This window comes from Heptranchias perlo, chromosome 9 (genome assembly GCF_035084215.1).
Source record: "Heptranchias perlo isolate sHepPer1 chromosome 9, sHepPer1.hap1, whole genome shotgun sequence".
NCBI classification, from domain to species: Eukaryota; Metazoa; Chordata; class Chondrichthyes; order Hexanchiformes; family Hexanchidae; genus Heptranchias; species Heptranchias perlo.
Window position 1 is genome coordinate 33982602 of NC_090333.1, and position 26153 is coordinate 34008754.

The following is a 26153-nucleotide window of genomic DNA, read 5'->3' on the forward strand; positions in this document are numbered from 1 at the left end:
AGTAAAAAGTGGTAGTCAGGGAGATTTGGGTGTCCTTGTACATGAATCACAGAAAGTTAACATGCAGGTATAGCAAGCAATTAGGAAGGCAAAAGGTGTGTTGGCCTTTATTGCAAGGGGTTTGGAGTATAAGAGTAAGGAGGTCTTGCTGCAATTATATAGGTCTCTGTGAGACCACACCTGGAGTACTGTATACAGTTTTGGTCTCCTTACCTAAGGAAGGATATACTTGCCTTAGAGGGGGTGCAATGAAGGTTCACTGGGATGAGAGGGTTGTGCTATGAGGACAGACTGAGTCGAATGGGCCTATATTCTCTGGAGTTTAGAAGACTGAGAGGTGATCTGATTGAAACGTATAAAATTCTTTGAGGGCTTGGCAGGGTAGATGCTGAGAGGCTGTTTCCCCTGGCTGGAGAGACTAGATGTTGATCTTTATCGCAAAGTTCTGCTATTAGATTGGAAGAAGGTCGGATTTAAAGCCTTTGTTTAATAATTCGACAATTAAAATTACAATTCTAGTCATACCAGTTGAAGAATAAAAATGAGTTATCACAACAGCCCTGTGATGTAATTACGGTATAGCTGATCTCATATGATGGATAGGAACAAATTGCTCATTGCCACAACCCGAAATTTCCAAATTTGCGACATCACTCGTGGCATAGAAGGAAATTGAATTATTAAGTCAGTTACAAATACAGCAGTGACATCATGCTGATTAAATTGGCCAATTCTGTCTTACTGGAGCTGTCGAGCAGTGTCTAAAGAATATTGATGTCTTCCATTGTGCATGTCCAACTTGCCACAGAGGCTAATTTCATTTCCTTCTCTGAATTAATTTTCAAGGCAGTGGATGAGTCTGCTGTCTAGTTAAATGCTTTGAGGTCATCCAAATACTACTAAAGTGGGGCTGGCTGCTGATGACAATTTATTTACTGTGCAATATTCCAACTAGTATGATTATAACTCAGTTATAATAAATTTGATTGCAAGATTTTCCAATAATTGTAAAATTTGAAATCCATCCCAGTGGCTGCTGTTACTCTGAGATTACCCTGCTCCATTTTTCTTCTTCCCTGTTTTGTACTAACGTTCAGCCTCTGCTTTTCCTTGCAAGATGGAAAGTTTTGGGGCATCAATTTCCCAACGATTGCAGCAGTCATTCACCCTTCTGGCCTCAGCAGCACATTCTACATTGTGATAAAAGAAAAACAAAGATGGAAAAGAGGTCAAATGAGAGAGGAAAAATCAAAAATATTAGCAATCCAGTCAAATCCACTTCTGTGCAAAATGATTTTGTAAGCAAGCTTGTAAAAGGATTTCTGCCCTTGTTGAAATTAACAGGAGAACAAAATTAATAACAGTCTAGTCTGTATTAAAGAACCGAGAAAAAAGCATATTAGCAGAGGCTAAACACAACAGTAAACAAATTCTTTCAGTACTAAAACAGTGAAAGGGCAGTCAGAGAAGAGGTGAAAACCCTAAAAGATGCGAATGGGCTTGAAACTAAGGATGAACACAAAATAATAAATATTCTGAGTGATTATTTCCTCCAAGTATTCACATAAGAAGGCCTTTTGAAGCTCTGTTGGATCATTTTTTGAAAAAAAGTAAGCAACTTTTTAAACAATTCTTTAACGTCTTTTGAGTTTGCAGTTAGAATATCATTGAGGTGTGATTACTGTGTTACAATTTTTTTTATTCGTTCATGGGATGTGGGCATCGCTGGCAAGGCCAGCATTTATTGCCCATCCCTAATTGCCCTTGAGGAGGTGGTGGTGAGCCACCTTCTTGAACCGCTGCAGTCCGTGTGGTGAAGGTTCTCCCACAGTGCTGTTAGGAAGGGAGTTCCAGGATTTTGACCCAGCGACGAGGAAGGAACGGCGATATATTTCCAAGACGGGATGGTGTGTGACTTGGAGGGGAACGTGCAGGTGGTGTTGTTCCCATGTGCCTGTTGCCCTTGTCCTCCTTGTTGGTAGAGGTCGCGGGTTTGGGAGGTGCTGTCGAAGAAGCCTTGGCGAGTTGCTGCAGTGCATCCTGTGGATAGTACACACTGCAGCCACAGTGTGCCGGTGGTGAAGGGAGTGAATGTTTAGGGTGGTGGATGGGGTGCCAATCAAGTGGGCTGCTTTGTCCTGGATGGTGTCGAGCTGCTTGAGTGTTGTTGGAGCTGCACTCATCCAGGCAAGTGGGGAGTATTCCATCACACTCCTGACTTGTGCCTTGTCGATGGTGGAAAGGCTTTGGGGAGTCAGGAGGTGTGTCACTTGCCGCAGAATACTCAGCCTCTGACCTGCTCTTGTAGCCACAGTATTTATATGGCTGGTCCAGTTAAGTTTCTGGTCAATGGTGACCCCAGGATGTTGATGGTGAGGGATTCGGTGATGATAATGCCGTTGAATGTCAAGGGGAGGTGGTTAGATTCTCTCTTGTTGGAGTTGGTCATTGCCTGGCACTTGTCTGGCGCGAATGTTACTTGCCACTTATGAGCCCAAGCCTGGATGTTGTCCAGGTCTTGCTGCATGCAGACACGGACTGCTTCATTATCTGAGGGGTTGTGAATGGAACTGAACACTGCAATCATCAGCGAACATCCCCATTTCTGACCTTATGATGGAGGGAAGTACATTGATGAAGCAGCTGAAGATGGTTGGGCCTAGGACACTGCCCTGAGGAACTCCTGCAGCAATGTCCTGGGGCTGAGATGATTGGCCTCCAACAACCACTATCATCTTCCTTTGTGCTAGGTATGACTCCAGCCACTGGAGAGTTTTCCCCCTGATTCCATTGATTCCTGATTCCCATGATGGGGAGTGAAAGTCGAGAAATGTACTTGTACTTTTCCCATGACTGCATGAAGATTAATAGAATATGTTGAGCATAGTAATTCACTTCTTGTTAAAGAATATAATAGTTTCATGTAGTATTTTCCAAAAATGTATGTTCGGCTACTTAATCTGTACAGTGATAATTCTGGTCTCTATGGTCTAAAATGTGTCACATGTGAATTAATGAATTGTGAAAAAGGTATGATATATGTTAATTAATGAGAAACAAACATGAACATGTGGGTTGGGTGGTTGAACAGAATAAGATCAAGCCTGATATAATAACAAAACAAAATCAAAAAATTGCCCGCAACAGTAAATGATAAAACTTTAAAAAGTACAAGAGTCTTAAGGGCTCAGATATACATATCTTTAACAGTTAGAGGACAAATTGATAAAGCTGTGGGGAAAAAAATGGATATGGGATCTAAGATTTTATAAATAAGGTTATAGAGTACAAAAGCAAAAAGGTAATACTAAATCTATACTAATCATTGGTTATAGATAACCCAATATATAAACATATATTTCAATACATCTGGTCATTTATGAGTGAGCTCCAAGAAAAGTGACCATCAAAGCTGCTGGATTGTCATTTGTAAAGAAACAGTTGGTTCACTAATGTCCTTCTGGGAAGGGAACTGCTACTCTCCAGTCTGACCTATATGTGACTCCAGTCCTACAATACGTGGATTACTCTCAATGCTCTCTGAAGTGGCCAAACAAGCTATTCAGTTTGCGTTCAATAGTTATTGTCACAATCATAAAAGGAATATTGGATGGATCCATCGGCCTTGACGCAGGCATCAGATCAGAACAAATAGAAGGCAGTTCCAGCCCAGTTGATCCTGCAAATTCCTCCTCACCAACTTCTGGAGACTGATGATCAAGTTGGGAGAGCTGCCCTACAGTCTAGCCAAGCAACAGCCTGACATGTCATACTGACCAAATTAAATCTACCGGCCAATATCCTGGACTTCTCTACAATTATCCTCTGATATGCCCTGTCCTATCGGCAGGATAGATCCACCAGATATGGAGCCACAGTGGTATATAGTTGGGTGGCTCTGGTTGCAGATATCTCCTCTGGTTCAATGGTGTCATGTGATTCCTTAAGCGGTCTGGTTGCCTGCTTCTTGGGGCAGTGGAACTCAACTTCCTTATCAATGCTGCAGTGGGATCCAAGAGTGTAAGAATGAAACTCTTTTGTGTTACGGATAGATCTCGGTACCTTGCACATATGTACTCGATTCTCTCCAAAGGCAGACTGAATTAATATAAAGATGGCAACATTTGGTTCAATTCATGGTTGGTTTAACTCAACTTAAATTCACAGGGGGATAAATTGGATAAGGGTCCGTTCTGGGCGATGGTAGCGCGATGCGCAAACACCCCATGCCCGACGGACCTAGGGCAGGCAAGTTTGGTCCCAAAGGAGCACTTCCCTGCAGTTGGCATTCCTTTCCAGGCCATGCATGTGGAATCAATGCAATTCACACTTTCCACCACCAGAGGGAGCTCCATCTCTTAAATGGAGGCTGTTTCTTCGAAATCTCTTAAAGGTAGCTTGTACCTGTTATTTGCTGAAAGTAACAGTCTACTATCTGCATGGAGTCTGAACAGAGATCAGACATCGCACACGTAAAACACAGATGCAGATCCCATCCCTATTTTTACACACTGATAAGTTGTTAAAACATTGAATAAAGGTTGCGCACTTCTAAATCCCACATCCTCCAATCTGCACGCCAGACCTCACCAATCTGCCGATCTGAGTTGGTACCAGGCCTGCGAGAGTGCGTGCACCAAGGTTCTCTGCTGATGCACCAGAGACCTTGGTGCAAGAGGTGGACAGAAGGAGGGACATCCTACATCCGCAGGGAGTGGCAGGGTGGCAAAAGGCCCTCCAGACATATACCCAAAAGGCAGTGGGAGGCAGCGGGGGACAAAGTCAATGCCAGGCGCACAGCATCATGGACATGGATGCAGTGCAGGAAGAAGTTCAGTGTTTTGACATGAGTGGTCAAGGTGAGTGAGGTCAACTGTCAAGTGGCGTCTCAAGCCAACTGCACCCCACACTACACCCCCATCCCCCACATACCAATAGACTCTTTCCTTCAGTACTCAACTCTTCCAATCAGATGCTTGCTCTTGCCCTTACACAGTACCACTGTTTCCCGCCGCCCACCCACAACTCACAGGCTGCACACACTGGCAACTATTCAACCATGATAGGCACATCACCCAGGCACACGACCTGCTTTCTTGCAGGAGAAGGTGGCGCATATCAAGAGGTAGCAAGTGGCAGTGGCATTTAGCCCCTCGAGCCTGTTCCACCATTCAGTGAGATCATGGCGGACCTCTGACCTAACTCCATACACCCATATCCTTTCATACCCTTGGTTCGCAGAAATCTATCAATCTCAGATTTAACATTCACAAATGAGCTAGCATCAACTGCCGTCTGCAGAAGAGCATTCCAAACGTCTCCCACCCTGTGCGTGTAGAAGCATTTCCTAACTTCACTCCTGCACGTCCTGGCTCAAAATGTTAGGCTATGTCCCCGCGTCGTAGTATTTAAGTTTCGGAGACCTCCAAAAACAGTTACAAATGTCTCGGCAGCCAGAGCCAATAATCCAGCCACTAACCTGTAAATCCTGCATGGTCCCTTTTAAATAGTGCCGGTGGTGGGTCTTCCAGGCACTCTAAGACACGTTCAGATGGTCGGGGTTAAGATTGTGCGTTGAGTTGAGTGTTGTCCCAAAATGATGTCTGTCACTTTAAATCAGCGTTGCACACTGAAGCCATTTTCTCCCTACTCTACATGATTCCAGCATTCGTTATCTGTGCCTGCGCAAACTCCTATACCAAGATGGCCTTTGGCGCACGTCATGCATCCAAGACACCATCTTGCATGTTGGAGAGGCCGTGTAGTGCCGAAATAACGGGCGCTACACGGCCCAATTTAGCGCCCACAATCTCTCCACACTCTGCTCAATTGCCCAGGACAATGGTTCGCAACCTTTGCAGTCTTCAGCTGTTCCACTCACATCTCCCACAGGGAATAGAAAATGTGTTCAGCATCAGAGTGCAAAGTGGCTCTCTGAATAACCAGACATGGCTGTTGATTGCTTGCTTTCCAGCGAAATATCTTCCCATCCCAGATGGTAATTGCCATTCATCTGCCTATCTATCTACAGATCGGAGCTAAGTGGTCCCACAGTTAATAAATCAGAGCAGAGCTCTATATCCTGACCATACCCAGTCGATAATGGTGGTAAACAGTCAGACAACTGGAGGAGGAGGCTCCATGAACATTCACAATTATGCAAGAGACCCATCATAAGCACAAGAGACAAGGCTTGCAAATTTCTTCAGCCAAGAGTGCCAAGTGGGCAATCCCACTCAGCGCTCGCTCTCTTGTGCGCTCGCTCGCTCTCTCTCTCTCTCTCTCTCTCTCTCTCCCCACCATCCATAGGTGGTGCCATTGTGCAACCTATTTGGTTCACTTCACATAGCATTAAGAAGCGGCTGAGTGCACTGAACACCAAGGACAACATCCCAGATGTGTTGCTGAAGACCTGCACACCAGAACTAGCTGCATTCCGAGCTAAGCTATGACCGTGGCTTCTGCTCGACAATATCGGGAATTGGTCCAGCAATTCCTATCTACAAAAAACAGGATAAATCTAACCCAGCCAATTATTGCCCAATTGGCTTCCTCCCAATCATCAGCAAAGTGATTGATGGCATTGTTGATGACTCCCTCCAACAACACCTAGTCACCAATAAACTGCTCGCTCACACTCAGTTCGGGTTTTGGCCAGAACCACTCAGCTTCAGACCTCATCACAGCCTTAATCCATATATGGAAAAAGTGCTGAATGCCGAGAAGAGCTGAGACTAGCTGTTCTCAACATGAAGACAGCATTCCATCAAGTATGGCACCAAGGAACCCTCACAAAACAGATGTCAGTGAGGTCGAAGGCAAGCCCTCCTATGGCTAAAGTCACACCTGACAAAAAGGAAGATTGTCATGGTTATTTTAGGCCAATCATAGAAGTTCAGGGCATTGCTGTAGGAGTTCCTTAGGAAAATATTCTCAGCCTAACCATCTTCAGCAGCTTCATCAATGATTTTCCCTCCATCATAAGGTAAGAAGTTGGACTGGATTCACTGCTGAAATCACCGCGAGTCTTAAAGAATTCTCCTTTCCCTTGAATTTGCTGCTGAAAAATCCCCCATCCTCGATAATACTGGCATTCCCATCCCACATTGGCAGCAGGACTTCTTTGTTGTTGCACTGGTTATTGGATGGAATCAGTTGAGTTTCATAACACTTTGAGTTGGTTTTTCATTGCTGTTTTAAAAGAAGAATTAAGATTTAAGGTTTTTATTCATGGAATTTGCATGTTTGTTTTGCATAACTTAATAGATTGTGAATCGGAATTAGTTATCGCAACAGACTAAAGTGAAATTATTTTGTGATTAGTTTTATTTTCCCACCAGCGCTACATTAAGTTTTGGTAGGAATAAAAGAGGTGTTTAAGATTTGTATGGAAAACTTTTTTGCATTTTTTTGGTTGAGGCTGGATATCTTTCGTGGAAAGTAAAGTTTAAAGGTCCATCTGCCCAGCTTGAAATGTGAAAGAAACTGCATGTATTTCCCTGTTTCTAATAGAATTAAATTATCGTAACAAGTTGGGACTTGTTGAATTTTCTTTTAATTTTTAGTGATACCATCATGAGAACTGTGTTTACTGTAATGAAGAAACATTGCTCGTTTAATTGTATTTGGTTCAGACAACAGGGTTTAATTTTTATTGTTCAGGTTTGTGAGCCTTCTCAAATACTGTACAAGTCCTGACAGGACAAATAACCCATTCCTTTAAATATCCCCTTTAGAATCCACAACTATACACTTTTTAAAAAGAACTATACTTTTAATTTCAATGTGCAATTCATGTCAACATTATGCAAATAAAATGTAATACTTACAACTTAGTGTAAGAACAAATTAGAGTCATTGACCACAGTCCATTAGAATTTGTAGTCTGCCATTAAGTGTTGCCTTGAAGCAGATGTATTAACTACAAACTAGTACCCAGGCTTTCTCAGCAGAGTCTCCGAATAAAAATATAAATAAATTTAGAAACCAGAAGCAATTTTCTAATTGCGGGGATTGGAGGCCAATGTTCTGTTTTTTTAAGATGTGGAGATGCCGGTGATGGACTGGGGTGGACAAATGTAAGGAATCTGACAACACCAGGTTACAACACCAGGTTATAACCTGGTGTTGTAACCTGGTGTTGTCAGATTCCTTACATCTGTTTTTTTTAATCAAGCTGAGATAGTGATTTTTTTTTTGTACTCAACTGTTAGTTGCTATCTCCTATCTTGTTCTTGGAAAAGGTTTGTCTCTTTTCTATAATTGTTTTCTTCATTCCCACCTTCTACTTTTCCATCTTCTAGTTCTTTCATTATTTCTTTCTCTGTCTTTGTTTTATCTTCCATTATTTTTTCCTTTTCTCTTTCTCACACACTCACACTCAGTCTTGCAAGTCTCTTCTCTCTTCCCTCATTATTTTCTATCTCTCCAAATCTCCATATGGCTTTCAAGCATGCTCTCTGACTAATGTAGGCATTTCCATGTCCAGTAAGAGGGACACAAGAAGGTATCAACCAACATGTTGGAGATGTTTACAGGGATCGCGTGAGGACAGGCTGTCCAGAGGCAAGTGTAACACATGTGAGAGAGAGAAACTGGGGTGCGGGTGGGTTAGGGGTTCAGGTGGGGGAGAGTGTGGGGCTAAAACCTAGGTTTGATATATGAGAGGGATTAGACAGAGTGGGTAGGCCTGGATTGGAATGGAGTGCAGTGTCAGTGGTTTGATACCTCGGAACAGTTGAAGGGAATGGGAGGTGCGTAAATTCTCAAAGTATTTAGGCGGGAACCCTGTGAACACAGGTAGGTACGGGTGATCGGGGAGGGTTGCTGAGAACCACTGAGAACTGCCGAAAGGGTGTCAATGAACACGAGTGTGGGAGGGAACAGCAATAAGCACTTGGGGAGGGGTGCTTGGAAGCATTAAAATGGATCAAAAACAGGAGTGGTGAACAGGCCCAGAGTCCACCGCAGTCAGAAGTGGAACACAGGGCCTGGCCTGGGCTGTGCTCTGCTGCAGCAGACCAGGAATGGCTACAGTGCCAGAAGCAACCAAGAGGCCTGGAGCAGTGAAGTTCAAGGCTTGAGGCCATTATCCAGATCAGCGAGGTTAATGAATTGGGGCTGGTACTGGGAGCGGCAACATCCAGGGTTTGGATCCATTGTTGCAAATCTAAGAAGGAAAAAGCTTTTTGAAAAAAAAAGGAACACATGGCTGAAACAGCTACAGACTATGGTGCAACATAATTTTCAGTGAACACGTACACTCACATGTTTGAGTGGGATAAATTAAGTCACCAAGGACAGAAATTCTGCTGCTGTTCTTGAATCAAAACAAAAAAGCCCTCTGACTGGGTAGACATTGATCTGAAAAAATTATTTGGGGCTGGGGGCATGTAAAAACTGCAAGCAGTATAAAGAAGTCAAAAACACTGGATCTCACGGGAGCTGGAAGCGGGATGTCTCGCGATTACGCAGAGGCCCTAAAAATATTTGGACCCAAGGCCTAGGTGAAAACTGCAAGTGCTTGTAGAGGAACATGAGGAAAGCTCAAGGACACAGACAGTTACTTCATTTCATTCTATCAAAATATCCTTCTATTCCTTTCTCTTCTAGCTACTTATCTAGCTTCCCCTTAAATGCACCAATGCTATTCACCTCAACCAACCCATATGGTCGTGAATTCCACATCCTCACCGCTTTCTGAGTAAAAAAAAGTTTCTCCTTAATTCCTTATTGGATTTATTAGTGACTATCTTACATTTATGGTCCCTTGCTTTGGACTCCTCCACAAGTGGAAACATTTTCTCAATGTTTACCCTATCGAACCCCTTCATAATTTTGAAGCCCTCTGTCAGGTCATCTCTCAGTTCTCTTTCTGGGGAAGAGAGCCCTCGCTTGTTCAGTCATTCCTGATAGTTGAACCCATTCAGTTCTGGTATCATCCTTGTAAATCTTTTTTGCACTTTCTCCAGTGTTTCTACATCCTTTTTATAATATGGAGATTAGTGTGGTCTAACCAAGGTTCTAAAAAAGCTTAACATAACTTCTCTGCTTTTGAATTCTATTCCTCTAGAAATGAACCCCAGTGCTTTGTTTGCATTTTTCATGGCTTTGTTAACCTGTGTTGCTACTTTTAATGGTTTTTGTATCTGTACTTCAAGATCCCTTTGCGCCTTTAGCCCATTTAGACTCTTATTTTTCAAGGAGTAGGTAGCTTCCTTATTCCTCCTACCAACATACACCACATCACACATCCACTGCATTACTCTTGTCTACTCTTTTTGTTACTTCTTTGAAGAATTCAATATGCTCGGTCAAGCATGACCTCCCCTTTTGAAATCCGTTCTGACTATTCTTCATTATATTTTCTCTTTTGGTAGCAGAATTCCAGCTGGGAGCCTACTCTGTAGAAATAAACAGCCTTAACCCAAGAAAATGGGTCGGGGTCGGGGTCATGGCAGTGTTGGATTAGCAGGTGGAGTTCCCGCCATGCCACGATACCGCTGTGTAAAGATGAACCCAGCCCTCGTACGTCACCTTCAAGCACTCCCAGATCAGATATAGCATAGCCAGGTGCCCCAACCTCTCAAGAATACCACTTTATTGCACCAATGCAACATTTTTTGTTATTTATTAAGTCAGGTGTTTTTCGTCCTTAAGTAAGGTTGACAATCAGTGTCAAAACTAACAACAGTTTTGTGCTGAAGGCCCATGTGCACTCGGATCCAGCAGACAGAGGAGACTTTCATCCTAACATTGTGGGCTAGATTTGAATCCTGGTTCCCAGAGGTGAAAGGCCTGAGTCTATTCTGCTGCACCGCCCAGTTCCCAGATTTATTTTTTAAGGAACTAGTGGATCGGCTGTGGGGTTGCTCGTGGTAAGTTGTATTATTCTGCTTGGAGCTGTGTTTAAGCTGACCTGGCCCTTTTAAGACTTGTAAGGAAGCACAGCCTGAGGTCAATCGAAGTTTGGCCTCAGAAGTCAATCAGATTGAAAGATGCCTGTAAATTTCTAGCTCCAGATCAGGAAAGAACAGCATACCATGTATAAAGTTTGACACTTTGAAGTGTTTTTTTTATTCATTTGTGGGATGTGGGCGCCACTGGCAAGGCCGGCATTTATTGCTCATCCCTAATTGCCCTTGAAAAGGTGGTGGTGAGCCGCCTTGAATCGCTGCAGTCCGTGTGGTGAAGGTTCTCCCACAGTGCCGTTAGGTAGGGCGTTCCAGGATTTTGACCCAGCGATGATGAAGGAAGGGCGATATATTTCCAAGTCAGGATGGTGTGTGACTTGGAGGGGAACGTGCAGGTGGTGTTGTTCCCATGTGCCTGCTGCTCTTGTCCTTCCAGGTGGTAGAGGTTGCGGGTTTGGGAGGTGCTGTCGAAGAAGCCTTGGTGCGTTGCTGCAGTGTGAAATGTGTGAAACATATTCTTAAAACTTTATGTAATTCGGCAGAAAGGAAGAACCAATCAGAATACATAATACTTTAAGCATATCTTAAATTTTTTCATGTCCTACAGACACATGGCTGACACAAGATTTTTATACGTGGAGTATAGAAAATGAATCCTCTTAATAATGTACTCCCATAGAATTAGCTCACTTACAGTACAGAACTGCTGGCTCCTGATATAGTGAAACTTCTCTTACTATAAAAGTTTATTGTAACAATTTTCAAGGCCACAAAGAACTTCAGCAATGCGCTATAACGGCAGTAAGTGTCAAACCTTATCACTAATTCTATAGAATACCAATCCATTTCCATAAGTCAGCACTCACTCTAACACATAATTACCAAAAATAATTTCTGTTTCATCCAATGAAAGTACAGATGTTTCTCTACACTGAATAATTACATACCCCAGTGCAAACTTTGTTCTCCTCATGCTCAGTACCACAGACGAAGGTGTTTCTCTCCCAAGTGATCTTTTTTAATCTATGAGGATGGAATTTGAATCTTGGTGGGCAATTCTATCACCAAGGAATCACTGCTGAGTCTGATCCTGTCAATTACCTTGCATTCACACACATTTCCTTTCCAGTGGGGATCAGCAGATAGCAATTAGGATTGGAAACCCTGACTTGTTTGTTTCTTCCACCACTGCCATTGAGATCAACTGAATTGACACAGAACATGCATCAAAGCTGGGACATTTCTGGCCTGTATAATCCAGTACTACACCGTGCATTAATGTCCTGAGCCATCAAGAGAGCTTTGCTGTTTGTTTTTAATGTCACATTGTCTGACCTATTGCAAATCTATACTCAAAATGGTGGTTTTAAGATATACTCCGAAGCAATGTGTCATTTTGCAGTGCAAGTCTAATGAGTTTGATCCCAGGTGCAAATAGTGAGTCCAAATTTCTTCCAAAAAAAATTCAACAAACAAAAGATGCTGGTTAATTAACACAGGCCTCTTGCAGGATACTTGGATTGCCATTGTATGCAATCATAAGTTCATATGGATCTGCTTTTGAATTTTGACCCAGATCAATCACAGCTCTATTTTAATGGCTGTTATTCCCTATAATACACTTTAAAATTGTAAGTTGAAAATGGAATACAATTCTGTAATAACATTGTCTATAGTGACAAAGTCTTTTTGTGTATGACATTAAAATGGTAATGTTGCTTAATTTGGATAGAATCATTCTGCAGTTATCCTGAAAATGTATGGCAGTGAAGGGTTTAATGAGTCATTTATTCTGTTAACTAGCTTTTGCATCATGGTTTCCTGCTCCCTCTTGTCTTTGTTTAGTCCCATCACAGAAATTGGTTCATGTAATGTTAATACTTCACAATAGAAAGTGTTCTGTATGTAGCAGCAAAAATAATCACACCTCTTTAATTCACAGTGCTTCCTTAAGATTCACCAAGCCTCCCCCAGCTGAAGTATTGCAACGAAGTACAGCAGTTAGAAACTTGAAAAGCTTTAGGCTGCAATCCATATAAGTTGCTAGATTTCCTAGTCTTCAGCTGTTAAGATGCTTCTTATCTCTGGCGTAGAGTTATGTGCCAAATACATTGCTTTGTTTTTATATGCTATTGCTATATACCTCTGCATGCAAATTTAATCCACTGTGACTTTAAAAATATTGCATGTATTATGATTTTAATAAACTGTGCTTGAAGGCATTAACGCCTCTGGGGGGGGGGGGGGGGGGTCTGATGACTTTGGTGAAGGACTCGAGTTTCATGCTCCCATATGTGACATCTGAACTCCTCAGTGTGTTAGTTTCTGCCTCATAACACACTATGTAGCCATTATCTCGCATGAAATGAAGTGCACCAGACGAATGGAGGTAATGTTGTGTTCCTGTTATCCAAACGACTCCCACATTCATGACGACAATAAACCTGATCCCTTTTAAAAATGTAATCACAAGGAAAGCATTCACGTAAAACCTCAAGAAAGAAAAATGGGTAAAAGAAAATCAACGAGAATGCCAAGACCCGCAAATGCCTAAAAGTCAAATGACTCGAGTGAGCTGCGATATTAATATTTACTTGCAATTTAAAAGTTGGTGCTTCGTGTATAGAATTATGAAGTGGCTTGTAAGCATGGCACAGCAGCCTTTTTGTTGTTGATAACTGTACAGTGATGCAATACCATGTGTTGAACTGATAAGCCTGGTCTCATGAGGTAAGCAGATGTTTTAAATTATCCAACCGTACAGTCTTGAAAGGTGTGTGAAATGAAATCTGGCTGGAAGTTTGCTCAGTTGGTGGTTGTTAACCATTTTAATTGGTGAGGACATATCCTTGTTGAGTAGCACAAGAAGTGGCTGAACTTGCAAGATAAATTTATTTTTTTAATACTTCTTCGCTTTGCATCCACTTTAGGTTTTTGCAAAAAGTTGTAGTTGATTCCATTTTAATATTAGCAAGCAGTGGCTTTTTTCCCTGGACTGTACTACGCCAAAACTCGTTAATTATAGCTTCAAATTTATTTGTGTTTCTATAATATACTCATGATCAGTGTGTAATTAATCTGTTTCCAGGTGTATTTATTTTGGCAACCACAAACCCCACATCAATGAAATTGTATAACAGCCCTGTTTTGGTAATACTTGGAAGGCAAATTTACAAAGGAATAGTGAATAGGGACAGGGTGAAGTATTGATTAATACACATACTGTATATGCACGAGCCAAGATTAAACACACTTAATGGATGAAAGCATTTAAGGGATTGAATTACTGACCTTCAGAATGAGTGCTTGTGAAGGTTCCTAATGTAATGCAGATAATGTATGTGAATTGACAGCTAAAGTGCTCAGTTATCCAGATTATGAATGCTCAAAATTTGACAGACAATAATGTAGACTGCAGGTTGTATCATTTCAAGAACAAGATTTGGGGAACTTCATTGAAATATACAGCTGCCAAACCGCTGTTAAATGGCATTCTGCTTCCAAGATAGATGAAAAATGTCACCTGTAGAGCCTTAAAATGTTCAGGATTCAGTTGATAATGATAATGATGAATTTGAAAATAAAATAATAATCATGCATCATGTTTGGTACCAGGGTAAATATGTTGTGCTTCACAGAACAGTTGAAACATAAACCATATTAAAAGCCTAATGTCTCTTGTGATGCGTCAGCTTAATTTGGTTTCCTTTTGATTTAGTTTTCTGCTGCAGTTAGGCAGAGCATGATGGAATACTCTTTAGTCGAGCTGTAATTTACATTTTCACTAATCTAGGTATATAATTGTAATTTATAATGCTGGGACGTCTCAACAGGCATTTCAGTTTTTCTCTTTTTATGCTCATTCAGGCAAAGGGGTTTGAGTACTTTCAATACTTTACCTGCAGTTTGAGTGCAGGGACCAAGTAGTACTGGTGTAAATTATTGGCAGTAATCTATGACTTTATTGGTCTGGATTATTACACGTTCTTGTATAGATATCACTGAGACTGCAACAAGGAAGGGTTATTTTAAGAGTACCTTTTTTTATTCATTCATGGGATGTGGTGTCGCTGGTAAGGCCAGCATTTATTGCCTATCCCTAATTGCCCTTGAGAAGGTGATGGTGAGCCAACTTCTTGAACCGCTGCAATCTGTGCGGTGAAGGTACTCCCACGGTGCCGTTAGGTCAAAATCCTGGAACTCCCTACCTAACGACAATGAAGGAACGGCGATATGTTTCCAAGTCGGGATGGTGTGTGACTTGGAGGGGAACATGCAGGCGGTGGTGTTCCCATGAGCCTGCTGCCCTTGTCCTTCTCGGTGGTAGAGGTTGCGGGTTTGGGAGGAGAAGCCTTGGCAAGATGCTGCAGTGCATTTTTTGACTAAATTTTAATGGGATCTCTGGATCTCTGCCCTGGTTTTTGTTTTACTGTTTTTTTTTTCTTAGGAAGAATACAAACTATCCAACTTTCATTCCCCTTTTGTGTTTTAATAACTGGGGCTATGAAACTGAAATAAATCTCGCACAAAACATATTCACACATTTTCTGTTACCAGGAATGATGTCCCCTTCATGTTTGAAACATATTGTATACCACACTTGAGAGCAAGTAGCTAGCAGTTTTAATAACCACCTCAAGACAAAACCTTCTGAGGGGACACAGTGGTGCAGGGCAGAAAGTCTGAGAAAATTCAGGGTCTGTGTTTCCTAATTAAAAGCTAAAGTTTACATGTTATTTGCACCAAGTATTTTTCGCTGAGCAGCACTGTGGTTGACAAAGAAATGCGACTGTTGTGCTATTGAGTTGCTGCTGAATTTATACTGGTACATTAATGTACATTCAGTACCAAATTGATAGCACAGCACTAAACTGAATCCGTAGTTTGCAAATTGGTATGCATGGAAAATGGTAAGACATTATTTTACTGTATAACCCTATACTTTTAGTGAAGGAAGTTATTAAAATCTTTTTATTCTGTTCTCATTAAATTGGAATATCTTGATTTAAAAATTGGGACTAGGCACAATCCACTGTTGTGAATTGACATTGTGCTTTTTCCCTTTATGTTTCACTCCTATTTTCTGCAATCTTCAGAGCAAAAAATGTGTTTTTATTCAATCACCGAGTTTTAGAAAATGGCAAACGGACATATGAATGAAGAGATTATTTTAGTTAATAATTTAAAAAGTAATGAAAATCACATTATGTAAATATTGGTTCTGTCCCTGCTGCTCTATTGTCTTGTGATACTGTGACGTGTTCGATTCATGGTTGTGTTCTTACTGCCACCTCGTGGTACGTCTCTGAAATGATGTAATGTGCAAGACTACTGAGTACATCAAAGGCTTGCTCTCCTTTGGCACTGTTTGATAATACTGGAAATTGCTCATTTTCCATAAAGGGATTATTGTGAGAGTTCTTGTTGCCTACAGTAAAATATCCAGAGTGCGACAAGTCTTTCCAGAAAATACAAATAGATTAAACAGCACTAATGGTCGATTTTGAAGCATTTTAAATAGGGATAGGAATGTTTCTTAAAAATAGCACCATTTACTTTTATTTTCCTCTTCACTTTCCTTTTTAAAATGAATTTAAAACTCCTGCTTCCCCAGTGTGTTTTCTTTCTGGGAGAGGGCAAGATGTTATATTTGATGAGAACTGATTTAGATCATTTGTTCAATTTCAATTAATTTTCTCTTGCTGTGATTTAATGAATTTATTTTGTGGATGCCTGCTCTATAGGGTAAGTCGGGGATTGCTTGCAGACGTAGCTGTAACTTTATGGGACTTCAAACCATCTATTTGCTGGAAAAGAAAGCAGGGCACATGGGTGTGTATAGAAATTGTGATAAGTAACCACACTTAGATGTGAATTTGTGCGATGCCTAATTCAGCAGTGAAGAGAGTGATCTGGGGTTGGTGTTGAAGCAGGAAGGAGATAAAATGGTCTGCTCAGATTCAAATCATAGCCCCACAAAACCATCTGGACAAGTTTAAATGGCCTTTCTCATTTCTGTGTGCTTGCTGTTATAAAATTTGCATGTAAATGGTTTATACTATATTTTAAAATGGGATCCATTAACCATCTATATTCCTACAGCTGATCACAAACGATTTGTCATCCAAGAGAATGACAGGATTGTACTTTAAGCTCACAGAATGCCAAAATGTTGTCATTGATTCTACTAGGTCAGCACCTGAAATTTATAGATGTCTCAATTTTTAAAATTAAATTGTATTGAAACAGAATGCTGAATAATACAATTATTTGTTGCAATAATTTGCATTCTTCTGTTTTTTTTTACAGAAAGAATTAAGCTTGCCCAGAAAAGGAAGTTTGTAAGTATGCATTAATTATATCCAGAATCTCGAGGCTGTGGTATGTTGATGTTTGTTTTAAAGCTTTTTTTTGTGCATTTTGCACTCGAGGTGAGGTTTGTTAGTGCTGCAAATAAAGCACTTTCCATTTCAGGCTCCCAGGGTATGTATGAAAAACTACCAGGCCAAGTGAAGTAGTTTGTTGCAGAGTAAAGTACCCTCTACTCTTGCCCCCCACCCCCTACTGAATTGGTGTGATATTTTTCCGTTTCCCATACTGGCTTTACTCCTTCTAAATCCATCCATGTTTTTGATCTCACTATCTCCTCTGACCTCAAGTGGAATCCCCACATGTCCTCCATGCGAAAGCTGGTTCCAAGAAGTTCCCTTTGATGCCAAACATTGTTTTCTCTCAGTTTCTGAAGACAGTACTGAGGATGGATGTTGCCAGGTGGGCGTGACAGTACCTGCACATATGGTTGATAGCATTTTGGCAGGTATAATCAGTCAGACTATGCTGCCTGTTGATCATCCTGGTATGACTACTTTCATGCATTGCAACTGAAAGCATGACATACTGTGATTAGGGTGCTTCTGAGGAAGCATTCAGCATTGAAGTAAATCAGGCATTCACGTATCTTCTTTGTGCCATCTAGTGTCCTGTCCTGGCTTGCTTTGGGAATAGGAGTGTCTACAGGAACTTATACTTTCCCAAAGCAAGGTATGCGCACCTCTGTAGATGCAGGTACTGGCGGGTGGACGCAAGACATCTCTGATGCAGTGTGACCTGCTTGGAAACCCTCTGGTCCTTCTGTTCTTCCTGCAAAATATACAGAGAGGGGATTCCCTTTAGAAACTAACTGGTAGCATTCATGGTACTGATGGCCAAGAAACGAGCCAGTGCAACAGCTGGTACAAAAGCTCGTGGTAACTGAAGTGCCAGCAGAAAAAAAGTAACAAAAATAAAGCAAAATGATCGAGAAATACCTGAAGTACCCTTACCCTGTGATTGCTGTGCTTTTAAATGAACTTCTGTATACATGCCTTTACCTAGCAACTCTGGATGCCCATTTTATGTGGATTTAGTTATGAATGGAGAATGCGTTAACATTTAGAAGTGGCATGCAGGGCATCCTGGCTTACATTTTAATATTTAAATGAAGGTCCCACCTATTTCACTTGGGTAATTCCCGCCCCTCATGTTTTTGTGCCAGAAATGGACATGTGATGTATATAAATAGAGAAAACCTGATCAGAAAATCTGCCGTGGGATGTCTGACCCATGCCTGTGGGCTGCATCTGGCCCACTTCCCAAATTCATCTATCCAGGCAGTAACTTCACTTGTAAAAAATAATTGCTGTATCTCTGAAACGGCCTGTTGTGGTCCAGCAGAGCCACAGATGAGTAAGTTGAATGCTATAAATGAAGAACACTAATTTCTGGAAAAACGCACTGGCGTAAACGGCTCCCAGTATGAGTTCACCTGGGTGACAACCACCTTCCACTCTGAGCAATGATGCTGTCTCCTCCCTTCAGTTGTAACCTGCAGTATCGACTGGAGGGAGAGGAATGCGATTGAGCCAGACAGACAAGCAATGGAAGGGAGGAGGAGAGAGATGAAGGCAGAAATAAGGGAGAAAATGGAGGCTCATGCTAAATAGGCAGAAGGAAAGGAGGAGACACAGATGTGGTGGGGGGGGGGATGGAGGAGAGGAGGCACAAGCGAAGGGGGAGACACAGAGAGATGTGAAGGAGGAGAAAGAGGAGAGAGACAACATGCACACATGTATATGGCACAAAAGGTTGAGCACTTCTGTGGTAGATCCCTGTCTTAAAGAAACTGGTTTGAGATTCCTTAAACTCATGGTCCTACCAACCACTAGTGACGGGAAACATTCGCTCAAATCGGCATTGGACACAGACCCAGACCAGAAATGCATGACAACATTTTTAATCTATTACTGTCTGTTTCCCCCAGAGTACTAGCTATATGAGCCCTGTTTGCTGTGCTGATCACAGTCCCTATAGTTTCTGAACAAAGGAAGTTTTCATTATTTAAAAACAAGTTTCAGCTATCAAAAACTAAGCTTAAATTACGTTAATATAGATATAGGATCACTTGAAAACTGACTTCTGTTTGATTCTCAATAAATCTGTAAGTCTGCAATGAAGGCATCCTAATACTGTAGTTAATCCTTGTGTGAATTCAATTTTAGTTGATTTCCGTACAATAATGTCAGTATAACGGTTGGTGCCCATACTGAAAGTTGCTACCAGCATTAAACTGACCAAAAACAAAATAAAACATGTAATTAAAACTATTTTAGAATTGATAGCTGGGAAGCAACTTCAAAGCTGTCATTTAATATTGGGGTTCAGATGATTGCTTTGTCATTTATCTAAATTAGAATGTTCCCCAACCAACACTCCCAGTAATCCACAGATAAATATCTAAATGGCTACGGAACACATTTCAAAAATTTGCAGCCCTTTTTCAGTATTCTATATATTAAAAGATAGTTGCTGTGTGCAGCCATCTGATTATTATCTGCATAAGAAATGGTTGAGGGATTGTGTTAAAATGTTGCATTTCCACATAATTTATTCTTTCCACGTGTACCTCTTCCTGAAGAACAGCCTGCAATAGTTCAGCCTGACATCTATTCAGAGAACCCATCTGTCATTTTTTCTGTGAGCTTTAACGGGTTGGGAAGTTAAAGAAGTATTGATGGACAGCAGAAGAAATTGTTAGCAACTCTGCCACAGCAGGATTAAACTTCATAATTGTATTTAAAGTAGCCAAAAATTTTACAGCAGTCCTAAAACTGACATTTTGAATGAAATGTCTGAGTCCGTGACGCCAATCTGCAGATCCTTCTGGGCCCAGTGAGGAAGAAGAACATGAATTCTTTGTGTTTTACAGGCCGCCACTCAAAGTTCTGTTGGACCATTTTATTGGCAGGGAGGAGGAGGTAATGGCGATGGCAGAGGAAAGGAAAATTCCAGTGAATTAGTGGCTCTGCTTTCTTTTAAACTTTGTATACTGGAGCAGTGTGAAACATCATAGTATCGTCGAACGTTATACACACAAACAAGTTAACCGGCCCAGCAAGTCTGTGCCATTCTTTTTCTCCACACGAGCCACTTATTCTCAACCCACTCTCTTGCTCAGTCGCCATAACCTCTCTATTAGGCAACTTTCCTTTCAAAAATAATTGATTGACTCTGCTTTGACAACAACTTGTGACTGAGAATTCTACACTCTTACCACCCACTGTGCAAAGAAATATTTTCTAATTCTGTTTGTGATCGACTTAAACTGGTGCCCTCTCGTTGTCATCTCTCCAACCAGTAGCTCACTATTTAGCTTAACATAACTCTTTGTAATCCTAAAGGCCTCTATTGGGTCTCTCCTTGACCTTCTGAAGGATATCTGATCTGTTTTTGTAATACAATAAATCTGGAATTGAATTGGTTCTAAAAAATAAAAAATGAAATAGATTTTAAATCTGATGTAGGGAAAGAAAATCTGTCACTGGCTCTACTAGTTAAAGGTCTCTCAGTGCTTAAACCTACCCTACAAATAGGTGGAATTGAAAACAACCACCTCTGAAAAATCTCTCTATCACACCATGTGTTTTTAAAGCTATTTTTAGGTTTTTGCAGTCGAAATAAATTTCACTCAGTTTTTGACCTTTGTTTCTTTGCTCGTCCTCCTCCCCAGGTAATGTCTTGCTATTAGTTTTAAGCCTGAAAGACTGTTGGAATTCTCTTGGTAAAGCAAAATTTGAAAATCAAAATGTACCTGTTATGTGATGGTGATAAGAATAACTTGTGTACAAACCAGTCAAATGTTAGCTTTTGATCATGCCTCTCAAAACCTAGCTACAAGTAGAAAGTGATATCCCACTTATACTACAGTGCTAACTTCAGAGACATGGGCCCAGAGTTTCTGCTGATTGCACCAGCCTGCGGCCGTTAGAGGAGGTTTTTAAAATTAAGCTAGTTTTCTTAGGTGCAAAGGCACTAACTAGTAGGCATGATTTAAACATTTTTAAATTATAAAATATATAAATTTACTAAGAAACTGACTAGTGTACACCAATGAAAGCAGGAAATGTTTCAGTATAGTTTTTTTGCGTCATTTTCAGTCAGTTTAAATCAGGTTGCTCATAGGTAGAGGACTTGGCCACCTTTATTAAAAATGCTTAATTTTAATGATAAACCCATTTTCAGCTGTATTAATAAAACTGCACCAGATTACCACTCTTAAACACATCAGTGAATATTTTTGATTGCAAAAAAAATGGAGCAACGATTATGCCATGTTAAGCTGCCAAATTGCGCTGATTCATGGCAGATTTTAAGTTTGTGGTTATGTTAATGCGTTTTAGCGGAAACTTGGCCTAAAATGCCCAAATGCTGATTGCACCCACAGTGTAAACTCCAGGCCATACACTACACAAACTGAAGCAGGAAAGAAGACTCTGGAGGCAGCTAGCCCAATCTTAGTTTTATTCTTTTCCTCTAGAGTTGAAAGTAAATGGCTGCCAGTGGAACAATGCACTTTCTGTTGGGCCGGTCATTTTGTTTTGGCCATTGCAAAGCTGAGGTTTAGGATCACCTGTATATACAGCAAAATAATTTTGGAACTCTCCCAAATATGAATCCAACTCACAGTATAAATGGGCAAGTTCGGAATATAAGTGTATGAGCTATATTGCAGAATCAAATGAGTTTCTCTTGCTTCAGGGTTAGAAAGGAATGCACTACATTCTTCTGTGTTATGGTCCAAATTTGGATTTTAAATATCTTGGAGTGAGTAAAAAATATTTGCGCAAAGGAGTTGGAGTAGCAAATTGTCGTACTGAACAACCGAATTATGAAAGCTACTTTGAAACATTGGCATGTGTATATGTGCACTCCATTTAATTTGAAATCCAAAGTCATTATTTTTCTTTCTTATGATTTTTGAATGAACCCTTGTTGGCTTTCAGTCACAATTTGTGGTGTCTCATTTATTATATTCTGAACGTTACTCCTTTGGCAATGTGTGCTGAAGGCATTTATACATTATATTGGTTTCCTTTGTGACATTCATCAGTCACTGATTAGCATAGATGTTGTGGGACATTTTAAATTTCTTTTTCTTTATTACCTTTCAGTATTCAGTAGTGTGCTTTTTTGAAAGGGATTTATTTATTAAAATGTTTCCAGGACAAAGCAACCTGTTTCCTGAAGAGCAATAATGCATAAGACTAATTCAGTTGTACACAATGTCAGAAAGGATACTTCCTCTTGGATTAACGAGATAATTTTTCTTCAGTAAATGCATTTCTTCTGGAAAATCATGCAAATAAATATGCTGTACTGGATGTAGTTAATTAACCTGAGCTTCCTATTGAATAATAATGCTTTGTTCATTGTAAAGGGACACTTAATGCTAATTAGATGCATAGAGATAGGTTGAAAGAAGTGAACCTTACTTTAAGTCTTGTAAACAATTTTACAACACCAAGTTATAGTCCAGCAATTTTATTTTAAATTCACAAGCTTTCGGAGGCTTCCTCCTTCACATCGTTCACCTGAGGAAGGAGGAAGCCTCCGAAAGCTTGTGAATTTAAAATAAAATTGCTGGACTATAACTTGGTGTTGTAAAATTGTTTACAATTGTCAACCCCAGTCCATCACCGGCATCTCCACATCATTACTTTAAGTCGACATTTTTGTAGATTGAGGAGAGCAGGTTGCAATATGTGCACGTGCAGTGAGTTTGTTGCTCACTGGGACACTTTTCTGGAATGAAAATTAAATACTAAAATGAAAAATCTGAGTGATTTTCAAATAGAGCTATAAAGGCAGTTTTGAAAATAGGTAGACCAGGTATCATCCATTTAGCAGGGCATTCACGTTGTATAAGCTCAAGACTTTTAACATATAAAGCTTCATGGATTTTCACAAAAATTAAAAGCTGACTACCTCAGACCATTGCGTTTAATATGTTTAACAGTTCCACAGAATTTTAAATGTCCAATTGCCTGTGGTGTACGCATTATTATACACCCTCACAAGTAGTTATGTCTTGATTAGGGCAGCCAAAAGAACTTAAAGATTTTTTTTCAAAAAATATACTTTATTCATAAAATTTGCAGTAGTACATACAATACAGTTGTCATATCACATTCCAAACGTACACAATATAGATTATGCAATTTGCAGGTTACATCAAGTACAGTTCAATGAACACATTGGACATAATTACAGTTCATGACACTTTAGGGTGCCTCATTGCATCACAATCAATACAGGTGATTCATTACAGATACATTACAGATTTATTACAGTTACATTACATCAATTAGAATTTTACATTCTGCCCGAGGGGTTTTTTCCCTGATTGCAGCCCCTCGGTATACAATGGTGGGAAGGCTCTAAACGGTTGCCTTTCCCCACAGAGCCTTTGCGGCGGCTGCACCCATCCTCAGTGCGTCCCTGAGCACGTAGTCCTGGACCTTGGAATGTGCCAGTCTGCAACACTCGGTCGAGGACAGCTCCTTGCACTGGAAGACCAGCAAGTTTCGGGCAGACCAAAGGGCATCTTTCACCGAGTTGATGGTCTTCTAGCAGCAGTTGATGTCCGTCTCAGTGTGCGTCCCCGGGAACAGCCCGTAAAGCACAGAATCCTGTGTTACGGAACTGCTCGGGACGAACCTGGACAGATACCACTGCATCTCTCTCCAGACCTTCTTTGCAAAGGCACATTCCAGAAGGAGATGGCTGACGGTCTCGTCTCCACCACAGCCTCCTCGGGGACAGCGCGCGGTGGCGCTGAGAGTCCGGGAGTGCATGAAGGATCTGACGGGAAGGGCCCTTCTCACCACCAGCCAAGCTAGGTCTTGGTGCTTGTTTGAAAGCTCTGGCGATGAGGCGTTCTGCCAAATGATATTGACAGTCTGCTCGGGGAACCAACCGACAGGATCCACCATCTCCTTTTCCTGAAGGGTCTCGAGGACGTTACGTGCGGACCACTTGCTGATCGCCTTGTGGTCAAAGGGTGTTTTACTGCACAAACTTTTCCACGAAGGACAGGTGGGGCGGAACGGTCCAACTGGACGGAGCGTTCCGTGGCAGCGTGGCCAGGCCCATCCTTCTCAACACCGGGGACAGGTAGAACCTCAGCACGTAGTGACACTTTGTGTTTGCGTACCGAGGGTCTATGCACAGCTTGATGCAGCCGCACACAAAGATGGCCATCAGGATGAGGGCCACGTTGGGCACGCCTTTCCCCCCTTTCTCTGGAGATTTGTACATCGTGACCCTGCGGACACGGTCCATTTTTGATCTCCAGATAAAGCGGAAGATGGCTCGGGTGACTGTCGCGGCGCAGGAGCGAGGTATGGGCCAGACCTGCGCCACGTACAGCAACACCGAGAGCACCTCGCACCTGATGACCAGGTTCTTGCCCACGATCGAGAGGGATCGTCGATCCCACGGTCCCAGTTTCTGCTTAACCTTGGAAATACGCTCCTCCCAGTTTTTGGTGCACGCCCCAGCCCCCCCGAACCAGATCCCCAGCACCTTCAGGTAATCCGACCTGACGGTGAAGGGGACAAAGGATCGGTTGTTCCAGTTCCCAAAGAACGTGGCCTCGCTCTTGCTACGATTTACCCTGGCCCCCGAGGCCAGTTCGAACTGGTCGCAGATGCTCATCAATCTGCGGACCGACAGCTGATCCGAGCAAAAGACGGTGACGTCGTCCATTTACAGGGAGGCCTTGACCTGAGTGCCTCCGCTGTCTGGGATCGTCATCCCTCTTATGCCCGCATCCCTCCTGATGGACTCAGCAAAGGGCTCGATGCAACACACGAACAAGATGGAGGAGAGAGGACAGCCCTGCCTGACTCCAGATTTGATCGGAAAACTTCCTGATTCCCACCCGTTGATTGAAACTACGCGACTGATGTTTGTGTGGAGCAGTTGGATCCAATTGCGGATTTCCTCCCCAAACCCCGTTTTGGAGAGCACGTCCATCATGTACGTGTGGGATATTCTGTCAAAGGCCTTCTTAAAGATGCATATTCGAGGTTAACTAGCCTAGCTTCCCTGGAGCAGACTTCAAGCATAACTACTATGTATACAGTGAAGCTACTTTTGAATTGTAACAGAAGAGCCAAAGATCTTTGAAGCCTGCTGGGACACAATGAGATATTCTCGTCATTGTGTGTGCTGACCCACCATTACAATCATAATTAAAACTTAGTGTGAAAATTGAAATAGGAAACTACAGTTTAATCAATTGCACACAGCTTCAATTAGCATCATTATATCTGAGTACAACCCTGGGACAGATGGTTCCTCAGGCTCTTGCACGTTGCAGGTTCGTCTGATTTTCCTCAACTCCATGACATTGCTCATCAACTGCTAAAGATTTCTAATACTATGTATTCTTATTCATGTTTCCTTACACCTGCAATGTAGAAAAGCATTCTTCCCCTTTCCTTTCCTGGGGGCATCGACTCTTGTTGGAATGTAAATGCACAGGTTCCAAAGAGTTATATGTTACTTTTCCAAAGCCGCCATTCTTCACATGTAAGTCTAGACAGTTAATGTAGCTGGATATTTTACCACTACAGCTCAATTTGTCCTCAACTAGTGTTCACACGCATGCATTTTACAGCAGGTTTACGGTATTTAAGCAAAATGAAAAGGGAACTAACCCAGGTAAATGGGAAAGAAATATTGGCAGGTAAAACAATGAAAGTTTCCCATTGTTTCTTCAAACAAGAGATGATCAAGGTATATTATCACAAGAAGTGAATTGAGTGCAACAACAGCCAGAATTCCTTGGATGAACAGAGAAATTTAAATTTAAAATAAGACTAATAAAGAGGTGTAGTATTTTAACGGGTGGTGCTTTAA

The 26153-nt window shown here is 41.5% G+C and overlaps 1 protein-coding gene across 2 annotated transcripts in view; it reads left to right on the forward strand.

Annotated features, from left to right (window-relative positions):
• mast2 (microtubule associated serine/threonine kinase 2) overlaps positions 1 to 26153 on the forward strand; it is a 464493-nt gene that overhangs the window by 213269 nt on the left and 225071 nt on the right. For both annotated transcript variants that reach the window (XM_067990160.1, XM_067990162.1), the window contains one exon: positions 17223 to 17254. In XM_067990160.1, the coding sequence (XP_067846261.1) occupies positions 17223 to 17254 (32 nt within the window). The remainder of the gene's footprint in view (positions 1 to 17222; positions 17255 to 26153) is intronic.